The sequence below is a fragment of the Hypanus sabinus genome, chromosome 2 (genome assembly GCF_030144855.1).
Source record: "Hypanus sabinus isolate sHypSab1 chromosome 2, sHypSab1.hap1, whole genome shotgun sequence".
NCBI classification, from domain to species: Eukaryota; Metazoa; Chordata; class Chondrichthyes; order Myliobatiformes; family Dasyatidae; genus Hypanus; species Hypanus sabinus.
The window spans coordinates 60,975,592-61,001,400 of NC_082707.1; the positions used below are offsets into that span (position 1 = coordinate 60,975,592).

Consider the following 25,809-nt stretch of genomic DNA (forward strand, 5'->3'; position numbering starts at 1 on the left):
TTCAATGAAACACTTTTGTGCATCAATATTGAAGAATAAGAACAATTTTTATTTCAAATATTTGAATGAATTTAAAACTATTTGATCTACATGCTTTCTCCATTTATTCTATTTTTATTTTGATCCCCCTAAATCATTCATTTTTCCTCAGCCAATAGGCAGAAAGTTTCAGAGTTATATTTCTATCTGATTTTTATCTTAGGATCTGATTCACTGGTCATTCCAGTGAGCAGATAACCTTTTAATTTGCACAACGTCTACCCGGTAACCCACTTATGGGAAGTGTGTTAGAAGCTTTGCATCTCCTGAGGTTCTTGGTTGAGTGAAATAGACAGCTGACCTGAGATATAAACTTCACTGCATAACCTGCACTCATGTCATATTATTCAAAAGGACTTGCAATTTTTAGATATTACACCATCTCAAGATACGTTAAAGTGTTTTGTAGCTAATAAAATACTTCTCACAACGTGGTCAATATTGCATTTTACACAATGTCCTATTTGCCTCCAGCAAGTTCGTGAAACAGCAACGTGATGCTGCTGATATATTTTAGAAGTTTGCAAAAAGAATTCTCCTATTCCTTAAATAGTGCTGTGTGATTTTTTACACACACCTGTGTTGCTGGACTACTCTTCATTCTCTGTCTCCTGAGTTCATCTTTTAAAAGTGATTTGTTCATTTACAAGTGCAATAACATTGTGAAAAATTGCAATGCAGATGTTTAATATTACACAGATTACAAAAGCTATTCTTTGCTTTTTGGCAATTAGTGTTTAAACCCACATCTAGAAAGTGGTATTGCTGTCAAAGCGTTATCACTGAGCTCATCTTTTTAATGCACAAGTCTCTAGTGTGGGTCTCAGCCTCATTGATGTGACTAGGAGTTGAGCATTATGATCTGTGGATAACATCAATGCAACACTGTGCTATACACAAGCCTGATTTCAGCTGGAAGATTTAATTTAGAAATAAGTCCTCCTTCTTTCATTTTGCAATTGTTAACTACTTATATCAGTGATAAACTTTACTTAACACTTACTGCATTTTCCTTATTTGTAGAAAACAGAAGATGTCAATGCCTATGTTCCTGATGCAGTTTGGTACGATTATGAAACAGTAAGTATCCTTTTAATTCAACTATTTTGTGATGCATTCCTTCTTAACTATGAAAATCCTTACTGTTGAATAGAACTTGTATTTATTGGCTAGTTTTAGCTTATTGTTAAAATTTCATCTGTTTAAGAAAAAGAAAAATCACTGATTAGAGTATGAAGGATTAATGGAATTAGATTTTCTATTTATTTAAGTTTTTGGGTAAAAAAGAAATCAGACTTACCTACTGCGTTTACCTAATGCATTTCCTACAGGAGTATCCAAGCAAGTAATTTGTGATACTTTTCACAATTGTAAGTTTAATAAGATTCTGAAACAGGCTGATGAACATTTCTGAGCATGTTCCACCAGGACATAGAAGTCCAAACCTTGCAAATGTTTTTCCAATAGTACTCCAATCTTGGTTTCCTCATGGAGTTTAGTTATGGAGTGGAAGTTTTATACACCATCCAGTAGTTAAATTTGGGAATCTGTCCATTGAAATTAGTTTGAGTTAGATCTGGTGGAGAAACAGAGTATAAAGTAACTCAAAGGTCACTAAATTAATTCATTTTACTTAAGTGATTTGAGCCGCTTAAAGGAATTTTTGACTCTTTGATTTTATTACAATTTATAGTTTTTATGTTCCTTGATTTTTCAAAGAATTTTTGAATGTTTTTTCTGACATTTTAAAGATTGGGAACATTCAGAGTTGTCCAATAGCCATAGCAAGTTTGATAGCTGGCTAGATTGGAGTTGTGCATCAGCTAGCTGTCTTTTTATGCATCAGTCTTACAAACACATAGGAAAAACCCTATCTACATGATGACACCACAATATGGAAGGTCCTGCCACCCAACAGGGGCTTGTCATTACTTACTGCATTGGTTATCAGCAAGAAATAATGAACCACCACTTGCAGTAAATTTTAGCCCTCTGTAATAATAAAATAATATTTCCTGCAAGAGAATGCCAATATCGTAACCCTTCAGTAGTGTATATCCTACAAGAGAAAGCCAATATTGTAACCCTTCAGTAGTGTATATCCTGCAAGAGAAAGCCAATATTGTAACCCTTCAAAATGTATTCAGTAGTAGAATGCTAGTTATGAACAGAATTCAAGCATTTTGTTGGTAAGTATACCCAAACTGAATTTAATGGACAGTATTAACTTTATTTTAAATATATTTTGACACACATTTCTATATTGTAACTAATAATATCAAAATATGCCTATTTTAAATGAAAATCACTAATGTTGATCATAGAACTGGCAAAGGTATAGTACAGATTGAGATCAACAATATTACATTTTTACTTGTGCTTCTAAGTTCTCCCAGCTGTGTGCCATGCTAATTAATTAATTCCAACAACACAGTGCACCTTTGAACTAAAGAGTTTGTTTATTGCTAAATTAGGGTGCTGCTCTAACCTCTCGGAAGCAGTTTCTGAATATGCATATACCAGCAGATAAACTTGGACTTCACGTCAGAGGGGGATTTATCTTCCCAACACAACAGCCAGCAAATACTACATTTTATAGGTAGGTGTAGCTATATTCTTATACTTTCCTGAAGTTCATCTAGTTGGACTAAAACATCACCAAGAAATAAAGCAATCATTGAATTGCATCAGATAAATATTCTTCTCATTTTTAGCCGGAAGAATCCTCTGGGTCTCCTCATTGCCCTTGATGAACAAGGCAAGGCTAATGGAGAGTTATTCTGGGATGATGGTGAATCCAGAGGTATGATATTGGATATCCGAACATGTTGTAAACAGTTGCTTTGAATGCTAGACATTTAACAAAACCAATTTGATCAGAGAAATATATATTTGTCATGGAGCATTTGGACATCATTTCAAAATGTTACCATTGTTTCTGGCTCCAACTACTGTTCTGAACTATTTTCACATGGATTGCTGGAGTCCTCATACTTAATAACCAGAATGTGTTTTTTAAAAATAACATTAAAATATGCTTAGGAAATTGCCTGGTCAGTAAGCAATCACACCTTGGGATTATGCAATTATTTTGCATGTAATCATGATTTTTTATTTGGCATTTATGTTCCATCCTGAATGTCTTTAAAATTTTGCAATTATATAACACAATAATTAATTTAAGTTCAAAATATGACTTGCCATCATCAGTACTTCCGATGCAGTCACGGAATTATTAAACAGTGATCTATACTTAATTTACCTTGCAGATACTTTTGAAAGCGGAGCTTACATTGACTGTCAATTTACAGTTATGGAGGTTAGTGTTAATTTGATTACAATTTCATGAAGTTATTCTGTTACAATCTTGCTGCCCAGTATACATAGGAAATGTGCATTTTTGGAACAATGGCTGAGATTTCACAGAGAATGGAAAGAGGCTCTTTCAGCCCCACGAACCACCACCTAACTATGTACTTATCTAAATGTCTTTATAATGGAAGTATCTGCATCGGTTTAAGCTGAATAAATGTCACTTTTTGTAGGGAAGATCTGTATTTCTAGTAATGTCTATAAATGTATCAGGATGTGTTTATTTTCCATTCTATGGAAATTCTAGTATTTGAAAACAAACCAAAGTGTCTAGTGACAAAACCAGTTCAGTATATTACTCAGAAGCAGATCAGATTAGACAGTTTGTCTCCTAACAAATAGTTTTATTATATAACAAACAGGCAATAATGAAGCAAGTGTTGTCTAGTTAAGAAGAAAGGGGAAATGGAAATCTTACAGAAATTGCTAATATGAGACAAATAATTTCTCCAGGGAAGTCCAATGTATATATTATAATATAAAATATAAAATAAAATATTTTATTAATATAAAATATAATATAAACTATAGATCATATATAAAATTAATTTAAGTTATTTGCATAGACTGGTTGCCAAGCTGGAACGATGAGGGCATGACACAGTCATCCCCAATTTGGCTAGAAATTTTGTAGTATTGTTCTTTTATGCAGCTTTAAATTAAACAAATTTTAACTCCTTGTTAAGATTAGGGAATAAAATAAAATTCAAACAGTGCATCCAATTACAATACCATAAATACGTACCAAGTTTCAATTCTGCTTTTGATTATCTTCTTCTTCTTAAGCCCATCCCCCCTGCTGGGGCATAGGCCGCTGGCAGTGGCTTATCAGAGTCCTTTGTCCTAGGCCTGTCTTTCTTCTTGTTGTCAGCTTTCCAAGGCCAGTCCCCAGTTGAAGATCCTTCCTCTCCCAGGGATGAGGGCTTTGGAGTTTTCATTGCAGCACTGGTTTTCTATGGGTAGAGTTGCTAGCCCCATGCCCAACTCTTCTCCGTTCACAGCCAGACTTGGGACTGTACATGGAGTAATTTGAACTTGGAATATTATAGGCCAGTGAGTCTGTTGTCTGTTATTGTAAATTATTGTAAGGTATTCTAAGGGATAGGATATATAAGTATTTGGATAGATAGGGCTTGGTTGGGGATAATCAACATGGCTTTGTGCACGGAAGGTTGTGTCTATTCAATGTTCCAGAGATTTTCAAGCAGGTTTCTTATTGAACTCTTATTGAATTTTTTGAAGAGGTTACTAGGAAAGTTGACAAGGATAAAGCAGTGGATGTTGTCTACATGGACTTCAGTAAGGCCTTTGACAAGGTTCCACACGGAAGGTTAATTAGGAAGGTTCATTTGTTAGGTATTAATATTGAAGTAGTAAAACGGATTCAACAGTGGCTGGATGGGAGATGCCAGAGAGTAGTGGTGGATAACTGTTTGTCAGGTTGGAGGCCGGTGACTAGTGGTGTGCCTCAGGGATCTGTACTGTGTCCAATGTTGTTTGTCATATACATTAATGATCTGGATGATGGGGTGGTAAATTGGATTAGTAAGTCTGCAGACAGTACTAAGATAGGTGGCATTGTGGATAATGAAGTAGGTTTTCAAAGCTTGCAGAGAGATTTAGGCCAGTTAGAAGAGTGGGCTGAAAGATGACAGATGGAGTTTAATGCTGATAAGTGTGAGCTGTTACATTTTGGTAGAACTAATCAAAATTGGACATACATGGTAAATGGCAGGGCATTGAGGAATGCAGTAGAACAGAGTGATCTAGGAATAATGGTGCATAGTTCCCTGAAGGCGGAATCTCATGTGAATAGGGTGGTGAAGAAAGCTTTTGGTATGCTGGCCTTTATAAATCAGAGCACTGAGTATAGGATTTGGGATGTAATGTTAAAAGGCATTGGTAAGGCCAAATTTGGAGTATTGTATACAGTTCTGGTCACCGAATTATAAGAAAGATGTCAACAAAATAGAGTACAGAGGAGATTTACTAGAATGTTACCTGGAATTCAGCACCTAAATTACAGAGAAAGGTTGAACAAGTTAAGTCCTTATTTAAACTAAAATTGGATAGGTATATAGACAGGAAAGGAATGGGCTGAGTGCAGGTCAGTGGGACTAGGTGAGAGTAAGCATTCGGCATGGACTAGAAGGGCCGAGATGGCCTGTTCCCATGCTGTAATTGTTATATGGTTACCATGAAAGTTGATGAAGTCAAGCCAGTAGATGTTGTCTACATGGACTTCAGCAAAGCGATTGACAAATTTCTACATAGGAGATTGCTCCAGAAGATTAAGTCACTTGGCATTCATGATGAAGTATTTAATTGGATTCAATAGAGATTTAACGGGAGAGGCCAGAGAATAGTAGTAGATGGTTTGAAAGAATACAGCTATAATGCAGGTAGCTGCATTATAAAGAAAGGATGAATAGGTTAGGATTTTATTCCCTGGAGTGCAGGAGATTGAGGGGACAAAAGGAGTTTTTATAAATATTCTGGCTTCTGAATTTGATTGTTCTGAATTGTTACCGTTGTTTCTTTCTGCACAGACATTGCCTGAGTTGCTCTGTATTTCCCACATTTCCTACAGACTTTCTCAGTTCTATCTTTCTTGCAAATACCCAGTAATTTCCTTCAGTCCTGAGCTCAAATTGTAAGAAAAGTACTTACTAGCTTTTTTTCCAGAACACTTACTACACATTTCAGAGAAACAAAAAAAACTTTAAAAAAGTTTCTTAAATATAAATAAGCAATATTTACTTCTGATGCAAAGAAGGCTCACAAAAAAATTCATGCCTCAAATATGCTGCTGCTTTCTCTGGGCACCAGAGCTTGTGAGCTTGTGAAGAATATATTGACTTTGGAGGTTGTTATGTCTTTTTAACTGCAAAACATAAAACTAATTCAAAGGAAGACATGGGAATTGGAAACGTGAGTCTAACTTCGTATTTATGTTAAGCCAGGCACATGTATCACGTGGTAGTGTGATGGCATATGCAATTCACATATTTATATGTGTAGCACGTAATTAATTATTTAAGTTAACCAGAATGGTTAAATAACAGAACATATATACAAGATTACTCAAATATTAACTGCACAACAGAGGTAGTGAAGTATAAAATTACCAGAATAATGCCTAATCTCAAAGGGTTAAGGAAAAAGATTTTTGAAGATATGGTTTTGTTTCTTGGAATTTAGAAAAGAGTGATTTGATTAAAGTATAACTAGAATTAAGGGTAACTGCTAGAATAAAGGGAAACAATCTCACTGGCTAGGAAATGTAGGTCCAGGAGGCATAGTCAAAAAAATTAAGGCCAGTCTGTCAGGCGTGAAATTAGAAAATACTTATACAGAAGGCTGAAGAAGTTTGGAACTCTCTTCTGCAAATGACTATTGATGCTAGGTCAGTTGTTAATTTTAAATCTGAGAATGATAGATTCTGAAAACAAAAAAAGCTTGAAGAGGTGTGAAAGAAAGGTGGATGTGTTGAGCATCTCACCGATGGTGGAACTGCCTTTGGGGACAATTCTATTTCCATTGTTCAGATCTAGAAACATCATGAGATTTGCACATAAAATGGATGCAAGCCTGTCAGCTCACTAAAATTAGAAGGGCACAGAGAAAGAAGGTGGCCTAGGGCCAGCTCTCTGAATTAATATTCCAAATGGAACAGTTCTGATCCCAATGATTTTGATTCCAGTACTCATGAATGTTGAATTGACTCCTCTGACATGTTTTGCTATTTCTTCTGCATCCAACTATTTTCATTATCTTACATTATTTCTGTTCATAAATATAAATATCAAGCAGTGATAGGATTGGTCCGAGCCAGCATGGATTTACCAAGGGTAAATCATGCTTGACTAATCTATAAGAGTTTGTTGAGGATGTAACCAGGAAGTTAGACAAGGGAGATCCAGTGGATGTAGTGTACCTCGATTTTCAGAAGGCATTTAATAAGGTCCCACATAGGAGATTGGTGGGTAAAATCAAAGCTCATGGCTTTGGGGGGAAGACATTGACATGGATAGAAAACTGGTTGGCAGATAGAAAGCAAAGGGTAGCGGTGAATGGGTGTTTCTCGGAATGGCAGGTGGTGACTAGTGGGGTGCCACAGGGCTTGGTATTGGGACCACAGCTGTTTACGATTTACATCAACGATTTAGATGAAGGCATTGAGAATAACATCAGCAAGTTTGCTGATGATACTAAGCTGGGTGACAGTGTGACATGTGATGAGGATGTTGGGAGAATTCAGGGTGACTTGGATAGGCTGGGTGAGTGGGCAGATACTTGGCAGATGACGTTTAATGTGAGTAAGTGTGAGGTTATCCACTTTGGGAGTAAGAACAGGAAGGCAGATTATTATCTGAATGGTGTAGAGTTAGGTAAGGGAGAAATACAAAGAGATCTAGGAGTCCTTGTTCATCAGTCACTGAAGGTGAATGAGCAAGTGCAGCAGGCAGTGAAGAGGGCTAATGGAATGTTGGCCTTTATTACAAAGGAAATTGAGTACAAGAGCAAGGAAATCCTCTTGCATTTGTACAGGGCCCTGATGAGATCACACCTGGAGTATTGTGTACAGTTTGGTCTCCAGGGTTAAGGAAGGACATCCTGGCTGTAGAGGAAGTGCAGCGTAGGTTCACAAGGTTAATTCCTCGGATGTCACGACTGTCTTACGCAGAGAGGTTAGGGAGACTGGGCTTGTACACGCTGGAATTAAGGAGATTGAGAGGGGAACTGATTGCAACATATAAGATTATTAAGGGATTGGACAAGATAGAGGCAGGAAATATGTTCCAGATGCTGGGAGAGTCCAGTACCAGAGGGCATGGTTTGAGAATAAGGGGTAGGTCATTTAGGACAGAGTTAAGGAAAAACTTCTTCTCCCAGAGAGTTGTGGGGGTCTGGAATGCACTGCCTCGGAAGGTAGTGGAGGCCAACTCTCTGGATGCTTTCAAGAAGGAGCTAGATAGGTATCCTATGGATAGGGGAATCAAGGGATATGGGGACCAGGCAGGAACCGGGTATTGATAGTAGTTGATCAGACATGATCTCAAAATGGCGGTGCAGGCTCGAAGGGCCGAATGTTCTACTTCTGCACCTATTGTCTATTGTCTATTCAGAAACTTATCTTCCAAAAGTGAATATTTTATAAGTAACCCTCCTTACCATCAGATGTACTGTTTTAACAACACATATAAAATGCTGGAGGAACTTCAACATCCATGGAGGGAAATGAACTGTCAATATTTTGGGTCGAGACCCTTCATCAGGTTACTGGTTTCACTTAATGCACGGTCTGAAGGACAGCACCACATAATTTGGGTGTTGGGGTGGGAAGTGTTGTTGCTGATCCCTCTCCAAACTTCCACAACCTGACATGGGACATGTGAAGTACCACTAAAATGGTCACTTGAAATTCTGTTAGAAAGTACCTAGAATGCAGGAGTCAATGGAGTATGGAATTTGTAACTGTCCTAGGAGACTTTTGCCACTGTTATATTTACCAGAGCTATCGCTATCATTGTTTCTCCATCACACATTCAGTATCTTTGCTGTTACTAAGCCAAAGTTTGAGCTGCCTTCTTTTCCAATGAATTAAATCTGACATTGTCCATTTTCACCACATCATTGTAATAAAGTAATTTCCAGTCCAGAATTTTTTATCTTCGATTCTATTGCTTTGCCCTTTACTTTACCTATTTTAAATGTGGCTTATGGAACTCCAACTATTATTGTCTTACACAACTATGTTTCTAAGCTATACCTAATATTCTTCTACTGCACAAATAGTTGAACATCTTAACTAGACACAGAGCATACAAAGAAGGAAAGAGCCTTTGAATGCATTATGAGTTCTTTGTTCAGAGTCATTGTTTGAAGATACTTAAAAATTCCTATCATTATCATAATGCATGCAAAATTCTTTTTATTACCTGAAAGGAACTTAAATAATGTTTTTCTCTGCTTTTCAATGGTCTATTAAATACTTACAATCTGGAAGTATTTAAGGATACAGATAAAAGAGTCAGATAATTTCCTAAAGAATTATTTTTATCTTGATAACTGAGACCGGGATGTTTAATCAGCGATAATAATACTTTCCCTTCTTGCCAAAGCATAACTTCATCCACTGTGATGAGCGCAAGAATGTCAGCTTTGCTGGAGCTTTTTGGTGCAATATTTTCTGGATGTCTGCTGGTGATGGGCATGTAATGCTAATGTTAAGCAAATGCAGGAGTGGAGTGACATGAAGAATGGAGTGTCATTTTCCATTCTTCTGGAAACATTCCAGAATCTAGTGATTCTTGAAAGTTTATTACTAATACCTCCATGATCTCTTCAGCCATCTCTTTCAGAACCCTGGCTGTCCACCATCTGGTACAGTTGACTTAGCTAGTTTCGTAGTTTCCCAAGAACCTTCTCTAACTTTATTGTAACTTGACACACTTCATGACCCCTGACACCTGAAAATTCCACATACTGCCAGTGCCTTCCGCAGTGAAGACTGATGCAAAATACCTACTCAGTTCGTCCCCCATGACTACCACTCCACCATCATTTTCCAGAGGTCAGATATCCTCTCTTGCTTCTCTTTTATACTTTATGTATCTGAAGAAACTTTTGGTAACCTCTTTCATTTTATTAGCTAGCTTACTTTCGTATTCCATCTTTACCTTCTTAATGACTCTCTTATTTCCCTTCTGTTTGTTTTTACAATGTTCCCAATCCTCTAACTTCCCACTAATTTTTGCTCTATTATATGACCTCTCTGCCACTTTTATGTTGGCTTTGACTTCTCTTGTCAGCCATGGCTGTGCCATCTTTCCTTAAGAATGCTTCTTCCTATTTGGGATGTATATCCCATGCCTTCCAAATTGCTTCCAGAAATTTCAGCTATTGCTGCTTTGCCATCATCCCTGCCAGTGTTCTTTTCTATTAATTCTGGCCAGCTCCTCTCTCATGCCTATATAATTCCCTTTACTCCACTGTAAGACTGATACATCTGACTTTAGCTTCTCCTTCCAAATTTCAGGGTGAATTCAATCATATTATAATCCTTTTCCCCCAAGGGCTCTTTTATTTTAAGCTCTCTAATCAATTCTGGTTCATTGCACAGCACCCAATCCAGAATAACTGATCCCCTAGTGGGCTTAACCACAAGCTGCTATTAAAAAGTCAGCTCATAGACACACTAGAAAATCCCTCTCCTGGACTCCCAATCCACCTGCATGAAATCCCCCATGACTATTGTAACATTGGCCTTTTGTCAGGCATTCTCTGTCTGACGTTGTAATTGGTTGGCCACATCCTTACTACTGTTGGTTCATGTTACATCATTTATCCTGTGAATCAGATCTAGCAATTTCTTCCTGCGTATGATTGAAAAACTGGCCACTTCTATCCACACATACAGGTCAATTATCATTAAAGTTAGCACACTATTCTGAGAGATTGCTAACTGCTTCAATTCTGAAGTACTTGCACCTTCAATAAGCTCTCCAAATAAAACTCTGATTGTGTGGGTTAGCAATTTAAATAAAAAATGATTGGGATTTACTGGATCCATGAGACCAGCTCACAGTCTGACATTGTGGTACTTGACCATTTTTTCCTAATTTCATTGAAATGTCTTAAAGGGACTGAACAGCAATACATGAAGTAACAGTGACTCTTAAAGACAAATGGCACAGCAACTCTCTTACGCACCTCCATCAAGTCGCCTCAATGAGAATAGAAAAGTATATAAAATGATAAGAGCGGTTGATAGAATGGACAGCCAGGGTGGAAATCATTAGTATGAGAGGGCATAATTTTCAGAGGTAGGCTTATTTTTATAACAAGAGAATGGTTGGTGTGTAGGATGTGTTGCTGGGAGTGGTGGAAGAGCCAGATAACATAGACACAGTTGAGTGAGTCTTAAGTAAGCACAGATTTGAAAGAAAAATAAAGGATTGCGTGGAAAGGAGGCATTATATTGATATTGGAGCCAGTTAAAAGGTCAGCAGAATACCCTGGGCAGAAAGGCCTGCACTGTTCTATCTTTCTTCTGCAATTTTAGTTTTGTAAAACTGTCATCTCATTATCTGCCGTACTGTTGACAAAAATTGGTAAATACTTGGTAAACTGGTAAATTTGTTTACTATTGTCACATGCAGCAATGTACAGTGAAAATAGTTTGTCTTGCATGTCATCCATAGAAGTAATTTCATGACAACAGTGCATCGAGGTAGTATAAGGTGAAAGAATGACAGAATAGAAAATGAAGTATTGTTACCATTACAAAGGAAGTGCAGTGCAATTTGAAAGGAGGAGTTCTGAAAAAGGCAGGAGTCCATCTTATTATACTAGAGAACTCTTCAATAGTCTTATGACAATAGGATAGATGTTGACCTTGAGCCCAGTAGTATATTCTTTCAAGGCCTTTGTATCTTCTGATGGTGCTCACTCTGAGGAACTTTCAGGTCTCTTGACCTTACCACCATTGATGTAAGCAGGAGTGGGTGCACTGTTCCCTCTTGAGATCAATGACCAGTTCTTTTGTTTTACTGGCATCGAGGGATGTGGCTCTAGGTTCCAGTCATGATGCTCTCTTTCTCCTTCCTGTACTCCAAATCATTGTTATCTCATGTTTAGCCCACCATGGTGGTTCCATCTGCAATGTTTTACAGATAGAGTTAGAAAAGAATCTGGCCACACTGTCATGAGTACATAGGGAGTAGAGTAGGGGGCCAAGGACACAACCTTGTGGAGCACTGCTGAAAATAATTGTGGTAGATGTGTTGCTACCTATCCTCTTTGATTGTGATCTTTTGGTCAGGTGAAAAATAATTCATTTGCAAAGGGAGGAGACGAGACTCAGGTCTTGGAGTTTAGAGATGAGTTTACTATTAAATAGTATATTCCCCTCATTTGCACAATACAAACTAAATGTGAACTAAGTCTTCAGTTGTCACTAGGCTCCTGTCAAGTGGAAGTATTCATTTAAACAATATGGTAGTTACTAATTATGCTAATCAACCCTGCCTGTACTGGGAGTTGAAAGGAACCGGTGTGGAATCTGATTCCACCTTCAGGCACTCCTGGAAATTTTTTAATTGAAGTATCTTATTCTACTTTTCAGTTTCCCATTCAGTCATTGATTATACAATCTTTCTTTTGCCCTTATTATTTATTTTGCTGATTCTGTTTTGAATATAAATTCACCTACTCTGCTATTCGTATTCAGTTCTTGTCTTGTTTGGTCGTGTGTCCTTGTTAAGATGCACTGTTGCTTGTTAAATGCATTCAATCCAGGTGCCCTATTTCCCTCAATGCAAAGTTCTCAGCAAGCAGAGGAAAAATGTGAAAACACAAGAGCAAATGTAGCTGAAAGTGGCACAATAAGATCCCGCGCCTTATAACAGTATTCGGCCCCTTTGTTTACATGCAGTACTCTGTTACAGTAAAATTGGGGCCATTAACCTAGAAAAATTTGATTGAAATTAATATTGGAATTTTCTGATTGACTTTGTTTAATGGTTCCTGTTTTAGTAGACAAAAAGAAGGTTATTGCTTTTGGTGAACAAAGCAACCCAGGATAGATGGTTGCTTGGGTACCACTCTGCTATCTTGTTAAAGAATAATGGAAATTACTGTGTATTTAATAGTTTCTTTGTTTTCTTTTAGAGTACTCTGAACATCAAAGTAGTGAAGAATGGATACACTGATCCAAACAACCTTATGTTTGAAGAAATAAGAATTCTTGGCATGGAGACTATTCCAACATCAGTCAATATCACTCAGAATGCTCAAGTCACAATTTTACCACCTGAAAAGATCAAGTATAGTGCAAAAACTAAGGTAATGCAAGCATCCTTATAATTGCAAAGTGGTTGATCTTTCATTTTGTTTTTGTTACTGCATGAGTTACTATATTTCTTCGGTGTAATAGGTAGTGACAAATTAATGTTGTTCCATTGGATCATTTTCAGAGCAAGTTAGTTGATTGCAGGCATAACGCTGCACTCAAGCCTTGTGGCATCACAAGATTAGATTCAAAGTAAAGAAAAATTAACCATTGGGGGATGATGGTAACACCGAAAATTTGGATTCAACGTTGGCTTAGCTGGAGAAACCAGAGAGTGGTATCAGAATGGTGCCTCCCTGACTGGAGATCAGTGACTAACAGTGTGCTGCAAGGATCAGTGATAAGTCCATTGTTGTTCGTCATCTATATCAATGATTCAGATGATAATGTAGTAAACTGGTTCAGCAAATATGTGGTTGACACCAAAATTGGGTAATAGTGGACAGCGAGGAAGGCCAACAATGCTTGCAGTGTTATCTGGACCAGCTAGCAAAATGTGCTGAAAAGTTGTCGATGGGAGTTAATATGTACAAGTGTGAAGTGTTGCACTTTGGGAGGACAAATCGGGGTAGGACATACACAGTGAATGGTACGGCACTGAGGAGTGCAAGAGAAAGGGATCTGGGAACACAGATCATAATTCCTTGAAAGTGGCCTTACAAATAGGTTCATAAAGAGAAATTATGGAACATTGGCTTTCATAAATCAGAGTATTGAGTACAGGAGTTGGGATGTTATGTTGAAGTTGTATAATATTTTGTTGAGACCAGTTTTGGAGTATTGTGTACATTTCTGTCGTCAACCTATCTACCTACAGGAAAAATATCAATAACATTAAAAGAGTACAGCAAAAATTTGCAAGGATTTACAAGGACATTACTAGGACTTGAGGACCTGAGTTATAGGGGAAGGTTAAATAGGTTAGACTTTATTCCCTGCAGGGCAGGAAAATAAGGGAGATTTGGTAAATATATACAAAATTATGAGTGGTATGGATAGAATTAATGCAAACAGGTTTTTTTCCACTCAAATTAGGTGAGACTAGAAGTAGAGGTCATCAGTTAAGGATGAAAGGTGAAATATTTCAGGGGAATTCTGAGGGGACCTTCTTCACAGAGAGTGATGAGAGTGTGGCAAAAGCTGCTGGCAGAAGCAATGGATGCAGGTTCATGAAACTTGAATAAAGAGAAGTTTGGATATGTACATGGATAGGAATGGAATGGATTGCTGTTATCTGGGTGGGGGTCAATGGGACCAGGCAGAATAACAGGTCAGCATGGACTAGATGGGCTGAAGGGCTTATTTATGTAATGTAGTACTCTATGACTCTAAATGCTTCAAAGTTAGTGTTTGTGTGTATGTGTGTGTAAGTACTGCTTGTAATATACAACTTAAGGTATGATAAATTCAATGTTACCCTTACTAAATTACTGTTAGTAAGATTGGTTTTATATCATTTTTATTGTGGACATTGTGTTTGAAACAACAGAATAATTAGAATTTTTCTGGAAAAAAATCAATATATTTCCTAAATTTTAACCTGCTTTAACAGGAAATCATGGGATGCAATTTGTTCTATAATTGTACTGTATACTCTAAAATATTTCCTTACATTCTTTAGTTCAATAAAGGGTTAAGATTGCTGTGACTGACAAACACCGAGTCACATGTAGGCTGTAAAAGTCTATGAATGGAGCAAACCTCCAGGAGAGAGAATCCAGGAGAACCCAAGAGTATCTCATTCTTGGGCCACAATGTTTTATACTTCTTCAACACAATAAATGATTAACTACAGTTTTGATTGCTTCAATCACCCACTTAACTTTAACATTTTGCATATAGTTAGGTAAATTTACAGAGGTATGGATTTGCAGTACTTACATATCTCAACTAGCAGAACTCCTTTGAATATTCAGTGCTGGTGTCTGTTTCCCGCTTTGTTACAGTTTTGACTGATAACCCTATTAATATACAACTGTCTAGAAGGTTATGTGACAAAGCAGATCTCTCTTGAACTGTGTTTAAGTGGCAGGTACACATATTTAACAATGTAGTTTCAATGGAACAATATCTAAATGTCCCACAACCAAGGACTGATTTCACTAGCCACAAAGTATGAATTGGAACCTAATTATGTACAGTTCCTTAACAAGATAATCTATCATTATATTGAATATATTATTTTATAAAATTGATACACGTCTTTCAGCAATTGATCTTTTGTTTGTATTAATCTATTTTGCCAGTGAAGAATACATTTTCCTAATATATACCATGACTTTATCATTACATTAATGTTAAAATTAAGGATATTTGTTTCGGTTCTCATAAGCTGGATTTCCTCTGTTACATAGATTTTATCAGGAAAAATAGTCAGGTGGACAACAATTTCTCAACAATTTCTCTTTTGGTTCCTCCCACTTTCTCCAAACATAAGGTGCAGCCATGGGAACCTGCATGGGTCCCAACTATGCCTGCGTTTTCACTGGCTACATAAAACAATTGTTCCAAGTCTTCCCTAGTAATACTCTCCAACTCTTTCTGCGCTACATTGATGGCTGCATTGGTGCTGCTTCATGTGCTCATTCTGAGCTTGTCAATCTTGTCAACTTTCCCTCCATCTTCTGCCCTGCCCTTAAATTCACTTGGTCCAATTCTGATACCTGCCTCCCCTGTCTTGGTCTTTCTTTCTTCATACATCTACTTTATATATCTACTTCATATATCTACTTTATTTACCTACTGACTCCATGGCTATCTTGATTATAACTCTTTCTACCCTGTCTCCTGTAAAAATATCATTCCCTTTTCTCAACTTCTTCATCTCCGCTGCATCTGTTCTCAGGATGAGGCTTTCGAAAATGTTCTACTTCTCTAAAGAATCGGGTTTCCTTTTTTCCACCATTGATGCTGCCCTCACCTACATCTCCTTCTTTTCCTGAACATCCGCCCTCATGCCATCTTACCACCATCTTATCAGGGATAAAGTTGCTCTTGTCTTCATTTACCACCCCATGAGTATCCACATCCAAAACAACATTCTCTGCAACTAACATCTCCAAAAAGATCCTATGACCAAACACATCTTGCCCACTTTCTGCAGTGATTGCTCCATCTGTGAATCCCTTGTCCATTCATCCCACCCCGCAAATCTCCCTCCTGGTAGTTATTCCTACAAGTGGGAAAAGTGATGCCCCTGCTCATTCACCTCCTCCCTCACCTCCATTCAGGATCCCAAACAGTCCATCCAGGTGAGGCAACACTTCACCTATCTAGTCTCACGATACAGCCTCATCAGTACTGGTGAGACCAAGCATAAATTAGGGGACCGCTTCTTGAGCACTTTTTCTTCCTCTGCAGGATTTCCCGGTGGCCAATTACTTTAATTCCATTCCCCATTCCCATTCCGACATGTCGGTCTTTAGAGAAGGTTGGCCTTCACTAAAGCTATGATGAGGCCATTCCCAGGGTGAAGGAGCAGCACCTCACATTGCGTCTGATAGCCTCCGACCTGATGGCATAAATATCAATTTCTCCACCTTGTGGTAGTTATTCCCCATCATCCTTCCCCCTTTATCCATTCCACATATTGGCCTCTCCCGTTTTACCTCTTCTCTTCTATCATCTCTGCCTGGTGCCACTCCTTCCCTTTTTCCTGTGTTTTACTCTCCTTTCCTGTCAGATTCCATCTTTTCCAGCCCTTTACCATTTCCCACCTATCACCTCCCAGCTTCTTACTTAGCTCCCCCCTCTCCAGCCACATGTCATCACCTATCAGCTTCTAACTTAAACTCCTTCCCCTCTGTCCACCTTATTATTCCGACTTCTTCCTCCTTCCTTTCCAGTCTTGACGAAGGGTCTCAGCCTGAAACTTCAACTGTTTGTTCATTCCGCTAGCAGCTGCCTGACCTCCTGAGTTCCTCCAGCATTTTGACTGTGTTGCTCTGAATTTCCCGCACCTGAAAAATCTGTTGTGTTTAAAGTGGAGTATCTGCTCACTGAGTTTTTGTTAAAGCAACATAATGTGAATATAGTGGCAGCAGCAGTACTTTCTGAGAACAATGACATGAGCATTGGATATTGGAACTATGGCTATTATTAGTGATGGTACAGAGGTAAAAGAGTTAGATTATATATATAGATAGATAGATAGATAGATAGATAGATAGATTGCAGGTTCACCAATCAATTTTACTCAGCAAGACAACTATTTAATTTAAAACTATTGTGCACATCTTAGTCATACTGGACAACAGTTTACAATGTGAAAACCGCTATTAGTAAAGCTACTAATGGTGGAGAATATAGACTAAATTCACCTTCTTGACTTACCTGAGTGGGTGTTTATGCAAAGTTATTTTTTTAAAAAAGAGCAGGAATATTGAATAGCCTGTCAAGAATCATATAAAAATAGATGTTCAGAAAAGTTATGCTGAAGATTTCAGAATAAAATATTATTAAAGCAACAAAAAATAATCTTAATAATGCTTGAAAAGAAATAATTAAAACTGTTAACACTAATATTTTAACTAGGACAGTAATAATCGACTGCTAAATAAATGTTGAACTGAAAATATTTTTCTTTCCATAGGTTGCTCAGTTTATAGGTCTGGGACTTGCATTTGGAAAGTCATATTCAGTGCAGTGGACCTCTTCGAAGTTTGTAAGAGTGGACTGTCACCCAGAAGAGAATGTAAATGAAACTCTCTGCAATGAGCAAGGCTGTATATGGGCTGTAAGTAATTCAAGAAAATGCATATTTTGAGCGGAGGAGAAAGCTGATTGATCTTACACATATTTGCTTAAGTATTGTTAACCTTTGCAATGTGAGCCTGCCATTGTACCAGGTAAGGCTCTGAGAACTTTTGCCAACCAACTAGTGGGAGTATTCAAGGACATTTTCAACCTCTGCTACAGGCGGAAGTTCCCACTTGCTTCAAAAAGGCACCAATTATACCAGTGCCTAAGAGGAATAATGCCTTAATGACTATCCCGGTAGCACTCAGACTGATAGTGATGAAATGCTTTGAGAGGTTGGTCATGACTAGACTGAATTCCTGCCTCATCAAGGACCTGGATCCATTGCAGTTTGCCTATTAACACAATAGGTCAATGGCAGATACAATCTTAATGGCTCTCCTCACGGCTTTAGACTACCTGGACAACACAAACACCTGCGTCAGGATGGTGTTCATCAACTATGGCTCAGCATTTAATACCATCATTCCCACAATCCTGATTCAGAAGTTGCAGAACCTGAGCCTCTGTACCTCCCTCTGCAATTGGATCCTCAACTTCCTAACCAGAAGACCACAATCTGTGTGGATTGGTGATAACATATCCTCCTTGCTGATGATCAACACTGGCGCACATCAGGGGTGTGTGCTTAGCCCACTGCTCTATACATGACTGTGTGGCTAGGCATAGCTCAAATACCATCTATAAATTTGCTGATGATACAACTATTGTTGGTAGAGTCTTAGGTGGTGATGGGAGGGCGTACAGGAGTGTGATATGCCAACTAGTGGAGTGGTGCTGCAGCAGCAATCTGGCACTCAAGATGAAAGAGCTGATTGTGGACTTCAGGAAGGGTAAGATGAAGGAACACAACCAATCCTCATAGAGGGATCAGAAGTGGAGAGAGTGAGCAGTTTCAAGTTCCTGGGTGTCAAGGTCTCTGAGGATCGAACCTGGTTCAAGTATTTAGATGTAGTTATAAAGAAGGCAACACAGTGACTATACTTCATTAGGAGTTTGAAGAGATTTGACATGTCAACAAATACACTCAAAAACTTATGTAGATGTACCATGGAGTGCATTCTGACAAGCTGCATTACCATCTGGTATGGGAGGGAGGGGCACAGGACCGAAAGGAGCTGCAGAAGATTGTAAATCTAGTCGACTCCATCTTGGGTATTAGGCAACAAAGTACCCAAGATGTCTTCAGGGAGTGGTGTTTCTGAAAGGCACCATCCATTATTAAGGAACTCCAGCACCCAGGGCATGCCTTTTTCTCACTATTACCATCAGGTAGGAAGAACTGAAGCCACACACTCAGCGATTCAGAAACAGCTTCTTTCCCACCACCATCCAATTCCTAAATGGACATTGATCCCTTGGACACTACCTCACTTTTTTAAAATATACAGTATTTCTGTTTTTGCATGTTTTTGAAAAATCTATTCAATGTACGTATACTGTAATTGATTTATTTATTTAATATTGTTTTTTATTTTATTTATTATTATATTTTTCTGTACTATGTTATGTATTGCATTGAACTGCTGCTGATAAGTTAACAAATTTCACATCATGTCAGTGATAATAAACCTGATTCTGATATTCTTGAAATTCTATCTTGTAGCTTCCAAAATGAAACATAAAAGTAATTTCTTATCAGTTGCATTTCTGTAGCCAAAAAACTGGAATTCAAAAGTCAAGGTTTCACACCATCTACCAGGAAAACTGCTTCCATGGTTTTAGGCTGCAGTTGAAGACAATTGTCAAGTAGTATCTAATGTCTTACATACATCATTTTGTGGTTTCTAACTAACTAGCTGTTGCCAAGGTAATCAAAGATTTCCTGTGCATCCAACAAATGTATGTTTTGCAAGGAGCACTCAGAGCTCCTCTGGTAGAACAGTTACCCAATAGTTCTGCACAGCATGGTTCCCAAAATTCAGATACAGATGTCAGGTTTGCTTTGACTGTGCAGATCACTGGGGTAATATGTGAAGGATCAAATCACATCTTTGCAGTGTCTTCAGTGATGAACATTTAATGCAGCAAAGGAAATCTTTGCAGAGTGATTCAATCTTAACACAGAAAAGGTCTACAGAGGTTGTGGCCAGAACTTGAGGGCTTGAGCTAAGAGGAGAGACCTGGATAGACTAGCTCTGTTATCCCTGCAGTGAAGGAGCTGGTTTATACTTGTGCGTACGGGCTATGCTGTAGCCCTGATATTTCTCTTCTGCGTAGGCTCTACGCCGTAGCGAGCATGCGTTGGTGTGCACCAAAACACTAGTTGGTGGTGGGGTTTCTATGCCACTGTGTTGAGTTTCTTCATGAGAGACATGGACGAAGAAATGTATTTCAAACGTTTTTGAATGTCGGCAGGTAGATTTGACGATTTGGTTCATCTATTTTGCATCGGTGTACAGACATGGCGGAGAAGAAGCAACCAGAAATGCGATGCTACCAAGCAGACCAATCGCAGTTGTTGCGGTCTGCATCGCTGCAATGCATAAGTTACATCTTTAGGGAGGTACACGTCACCATACGGCATAGGGTACGCAGTACCTACGGCTTAGATGCAACGCCCAAGTTTAAATCAGCCTTAAGAGATGACCTTATAGAGGTTTATAAAATCCTGAGGGCTTTCGCTAAAGTGGATGATCACAGTCTTTTTACCAGGGTAAGGGAGTGTGCAACTAGAGGGCTTAAGTTTAAGGTGAGAGGAGCGTGATTTAATGGGGACCAGAAGGACACAGTTTTCATGTAGAGGGTAGTGGATATATGGAATGACTTGCCAGAAATTGTGGTATTGTTTGGAAAAATTACAATATTTAAAAGATATTTGGATAGGTTTCATAGGTATAGAGGTTTGGAGGGATAATAGGTCAAACTTAGGTGAATTGAATTACCGGTAGCTCAGGAATGAATGGAGCCAAAAGGCCTGATTCTATGCTATATGACACTGTGATTCTTTTTATTAAAGGTTTATTTGAAGAAAAAGGTAAAATGCGAGAATGGCTTGCATAGTTCTAACAAGATCATGTTTTAACAGATAAATGCACACCATTACTAATTGTGTTTGCAAAGTTATCATTGTTTTTGATTATATAAAAAATTAGGCAGAACTTACTTGCAATGCTTGGCATGATGGTTTAGGTGAGGTTCTGTACTATGTTTATTTAATTTGGTTGGCTATGACTTTTCTGAACTATTGTTCTTGGTTCAGGGAGGAATAACCCCCTTTCATGAGTTGCAGTTAGAGAGCAAATTTTACCTCAGTTCCATATGTAAGTTCCTTTTAACTCTTTTAAATTAGCAATACCAGGGCATCATTACACACAATAGCATTCTTCATGGTGTATGATAGTATGCACCTTACTACAGGTGCATAGTTAGGTTTGTGTGATTCCTTTTATCTTAAAGGCTCCGGTTAGCTCATCAGATAACTGAAGAGAGCACCCTGGTGTATGGTGCAAACAACATCTGGTTCACCACTGACTTCCAGGAAAGACTGGATGGGAGCCAAGAAAGGTCAATCACGCTATAAAGACAGCTGACCTCCAGAAAAACTGGCATGGGAACACAAGGCTAGCAACCTAGTGTGTAGCACTCACAAGAGGGCACCATACAAGCTATGGTTGAACTAAATATGCATACCCCCAGAGTCTCCTGAGAGGGGGAGGAATGAGAATCTCAATAGATCAGATGTAATGGCAATGGCCAGGACTGGAAACCCAATAATGAAAGGACTCAAGCAAACAACACTGACCGGGAAGGCATTTATTACAAAGTGCCATTGCAGCAAAATCTGCAATAACATCGAAGAGTTGAAGGCAGACCAAAGAAGGTTCAGTTGTGGAACGAAGGCAACTCAAGTGCAACACACGGACTCAACATCTGATGGGACAATGGAGAACTCCAGCCAGGAAGCACCCCACAGAGCTGAAGATCTCTCTGCACCTGAGCTGCCCCAGTGCCAAAGAAGAGACCAAGTGAGTGCTCTGTCTGACATCCTGAATCTATTTATTCATCAAGGAGAGGGAGGATCAGATGGCCCAGATCATTGGTCAATGTATCTTGGAGGCAGTTGGATGACAACCTGGATTACAGCTTGGAAGATAATTTGACAGAACTGTCTACAGGAAAATCGATTCCTTCACAGCCATTATGTTAAACTTTGCTAAAGAACGATTCAGTCCATTGGAGAAGAAAGGGATCTTAAACCATCTTAGCAGCCACACAGCAGGGAAAGGGAGATTCACCACCTAAGAAGTGAGATAAAGCACCTGAACAACAATTCTAAAACTGTTCATCTGACAAAAAAGAAGGTGGAATTTCTATGGGACTCATACAGCGATCCTTATATGAATCAGGGACTACACTCTGAAAGTCCCCCAACCAAGAATCCCGACAACTGAGCTGAACATGGCAGAACCCACATGGCAGGAGGTCCAGCATGTCGTCAAGAGAACAAAGTCATCTGCTGCCGCAGGACCACGTTCTACACACTACAAGGTATATAAGCAATGCCCCAAACTCTGCTGGAGGTTGTGGAAGATAATGAGGAAGATTTAGACCTAATGCTCTATCCCATCAAGCTGGAAAATAGCTGAAAGATACTTTGTTCCTAAGGAAGAAGATACCTCCACATTCACCCAGAGTAGGGCAATCTCTCTCCTTAGCATGGAGAGCAAAATATTCTTCTCAGTGCTTGCGAGAAGGCTGACTTCTTACTTAATGGAGAACCACTATATCAACACTTCCATCCAGAAAGGTGGCATCCCCGGTTTCTCTGGGTGCCTTGAACACATCTCAATAATTAGCCAATTGATCCACAAGGTCAGGCAGAAGAAAGGCAACCTAACAGTCATCTGGTTAAACCTAGCCAATGCCTACAGATCAATTCCACACATCCTCATCGATGTTGGCCTGGACCACTACCATACCTCAATAGTCAAGTGAGTCATGATCACCAGCTAACTTTGGAAGTTTCAACTTCGCTTCACTTCAGCGCGCTATACAACCAGGTGGCAAGACCTCCAAAAAGTGATTTTAATGGACTGTACCATCTCCCCCATCTTGTTTGTCATGGGTAGGAACCTCCTCATATCAACAGCAGCAGATGTAACCCGAGGCCCAGTGTTGGAGCCCGGCATTCCACAACCTGAAATATGGGGATTCATCAGAGTACTCACTGTAACCCATGTCCAAGAAAGGTGGGTTTTGGAAACACTGGGCAATCTTGCTCTCTAGTCTAGGATGACATTCAAGGCCAGGAAGTCCAGATGCATGGTAATCAAAAAAGGGCAAGTTCAGTCTTCAAGTACAGGAAGAAGTCATTCCATCCATAGAGGACAACCCAGTGAAGTGTCTTGGAAAGTGATTTAATACAGCAATGACGAACAGTGCTACCATCACTGACACTGTAAAGTGGACTGGAGAGTGGTTGAGAAGATTAAGAAAACTGGACTCCCTGGCAAATTTAAGACATGGCTGTACCAACATAGTCTTCTGCCTCTGGCTTTTCACAGTGTGTGTGTTTCCCATGACTACAGTAGAAGGCTGTGGTCATGGAAAAGTCAACAAGCACTTGCAGAGGTGTTTTGGGATTCCTCAAATTTGTCTTCAGTGGGGCTCTACATATGATCAGGCCAGCAACAGCTCCCATTGTCATCGACAGTAGAGGAGTTCAGGTTGGCAAAGTGTAGAGTTGTTTTAACACTCAGGGGTTCCAATGATAAGCTAACATACCAATCAGCAGTCACAACAAGATCGGGACATAAGTGGGCCACCAGCTTGGCCATAGACCAGGCAGTGAGCTCCCTTCAATTGAGAGACATCATCGGTAAACCATGAAAAGCCTTGGCTCGGCACGCTTCCAATGATGGTGGAGTGCAAGTGTGAGGGATAGGTGTGGCATGGTCCAGCAGAGGTATGGAACCACAAGGATGAAAGGTGGACTTCAAAAGCAGTGGAGTTGGGGTCACAGGGCACCTGGACGAAGTAGGCTCTTCCCAAACACAAGATCTCTTGGGCAGAGCTTTGGAGACTGAAGCCTTTCTGCATTTCTTTCCTCCTGCAGTCTGTGTATGATACACTCCTTACACCATCATAGCTGCACAGTTGGGGGCTGAGAGAGGATCCTAACTGCAAACTTTGTGATCAGTGGTGTTCCTTGGCACACATACTGTCAGGATACAAAACACCTTTAACACAAGGACGGTATAGGTGGTTCCATGACAAGGCCCTGCTGTCCCTTGCTGAAGCACTGGAGTGGGAGAGCTGTGAAAAGGGACCGGCTGGCAGAGAGAAGAACAGGGCAGTTACTTTCATCTAGGAGACAGCGACACCAGTCATATCAAAGAGGTCTAAATCTAATTGGTTGAAAACTGCCAAATCATGGAGATGAGGGTCGATGTGTGGAGGAAGCTGGAGTTTCTGGAGGTGGTGCCAAGCACACTTCCTCCAGACATTGTACTGTGGTACACCGAAGACAAGAAAATCATGTTGATGGAGCTCTCCATGAGAACATGGGAGCAAGGATGCAAGGAGACTCACAAGAGGAAGAGCCTGAAGTATGAGTCCTTAACCCAGGAGTGCAGGGACTCAGGATGGCTACTCCCCATCTATTTCAGCAATAGAAGGTTCCCAGTGAGGTTGGCAAGGAGTTTGCTATCTGTGCTGGGCTTTGATGAAAAGAGCAAGAACCAAGCAGCTCGCAGGATGTGGCAGAAAGCAATAGAGCGTCTTGCCAGATATGAAGCAAGGGAGAGGAGTTGAACTGGAAGTCAGGGGCAGATGGGCAGAGACCTAGTCAACACTGCTGACCCGCTAACTGGAGAGTGTAGTGGATAAACGTTGAAACACTCTGTGAAGGTTGGGCACCATGTGAATACATCTGCTTCTGGTCAAACAATAGTCCTATCCTTATTACTGTACCTATTTTTCTAATGTGGTGGTCATAGCTGCACAGAGCTCTGCACAATAGGTTTCTGTAAGAAGGAAGGGAACAAGTTAGTGGCAGTCCTGTGAAGTGTTTATAGAATTGCCTGCCCTGAGGGAATAATTGGCAAAGAAAAAGTAAAGTTGTGAATTAACAGTTGGAAAACCAATGTAACCATCAATATGGAGAAAATAAGGTGTTATATAGTTTGTATCTTTAAGGTTCTATCACAGAATGGAGGTGCCATCTCTTAAGGTTAACATTCATTTCTCAAATCCAGTACCTTCACAACTGGAGGTCCTACTGCACTTTAGAGTCAGATTGTATTATGTTTGGCAAATCCAGAAAATTAAACCAATGTACAGGAGAGGAATCTAAAATGTGAGTCTAACTTTGTTTTTCCTTTAAGCAATATCTGCCTGTATGACTCGGTGGTATAATGATGTATGCCGTTTACATACTTTTACATATAAACCACAATACAATATGTTAACAACAAAGAATGCTTAATTAAATGATATGTTTACAATGCTACTTGAATATTACTGAAATATTAAATACACATTAGATTGGGTCTCAGGGTCATACCACAACCAGATCACATAGCAGGTTTGCTTCTCCTGTGTAGATTGGTGAACCAGAGTGGATTTTTAAAATAGAAATCTAATAGTTAAAATTAACTATGAAACTATGTGTTTAGATTTATAGCAATTTAATGAAATAAATGAATTTAAATGTCTTAAGTCAAGGTGAATTTTGTACACATGCCTTTGGACCAGTAGTATATACCCATGGAATGCTACTACAGTAACATAACTAGTGTTGCCAAACACCCATGAATAAGAGACTAAGGAAAGCAGGGAAG

The 25,809-nt window shown here is 39.2% G+C and overlaps 1 protein-coding gene across 1 annotated transcript in view; it reads left to right on the plus strand.

Moving 5' to 3' along the window:
• The window catches only part of si (sucrase-isomaltase), a 155,291-nt gene that overhangs the window by 55,225 nt on the left and 74,257 nt on the right, over positions 1–25,809 (plus strand). Inside the window, exons 20-25 of the mRNA XM_059946950.1 lie at positions 1,063–1,119; positions 2,514–2,638; positions 2,754–2,842; positions 3,309–3,358; positions 13,087–13,260; positions 17,859–18,002. Coding sequence (XP_059802933.1) covers positions 1,063–1,119; positions 2,514–2,638; positions 2,754–2,842; positions 3,309–3,358; positions 13,087–13,260; positions 17,859–18,002 — 639 coding nt within the window. The remainder of the gene's footprint in view (positions 1–1,062; positions 1,120–2,513; positions 2,639–2,753; positions 2,843–3,308; positions 3,359–13,086; positions 13,261–17,858; positions 18,003–25,809) is intronic.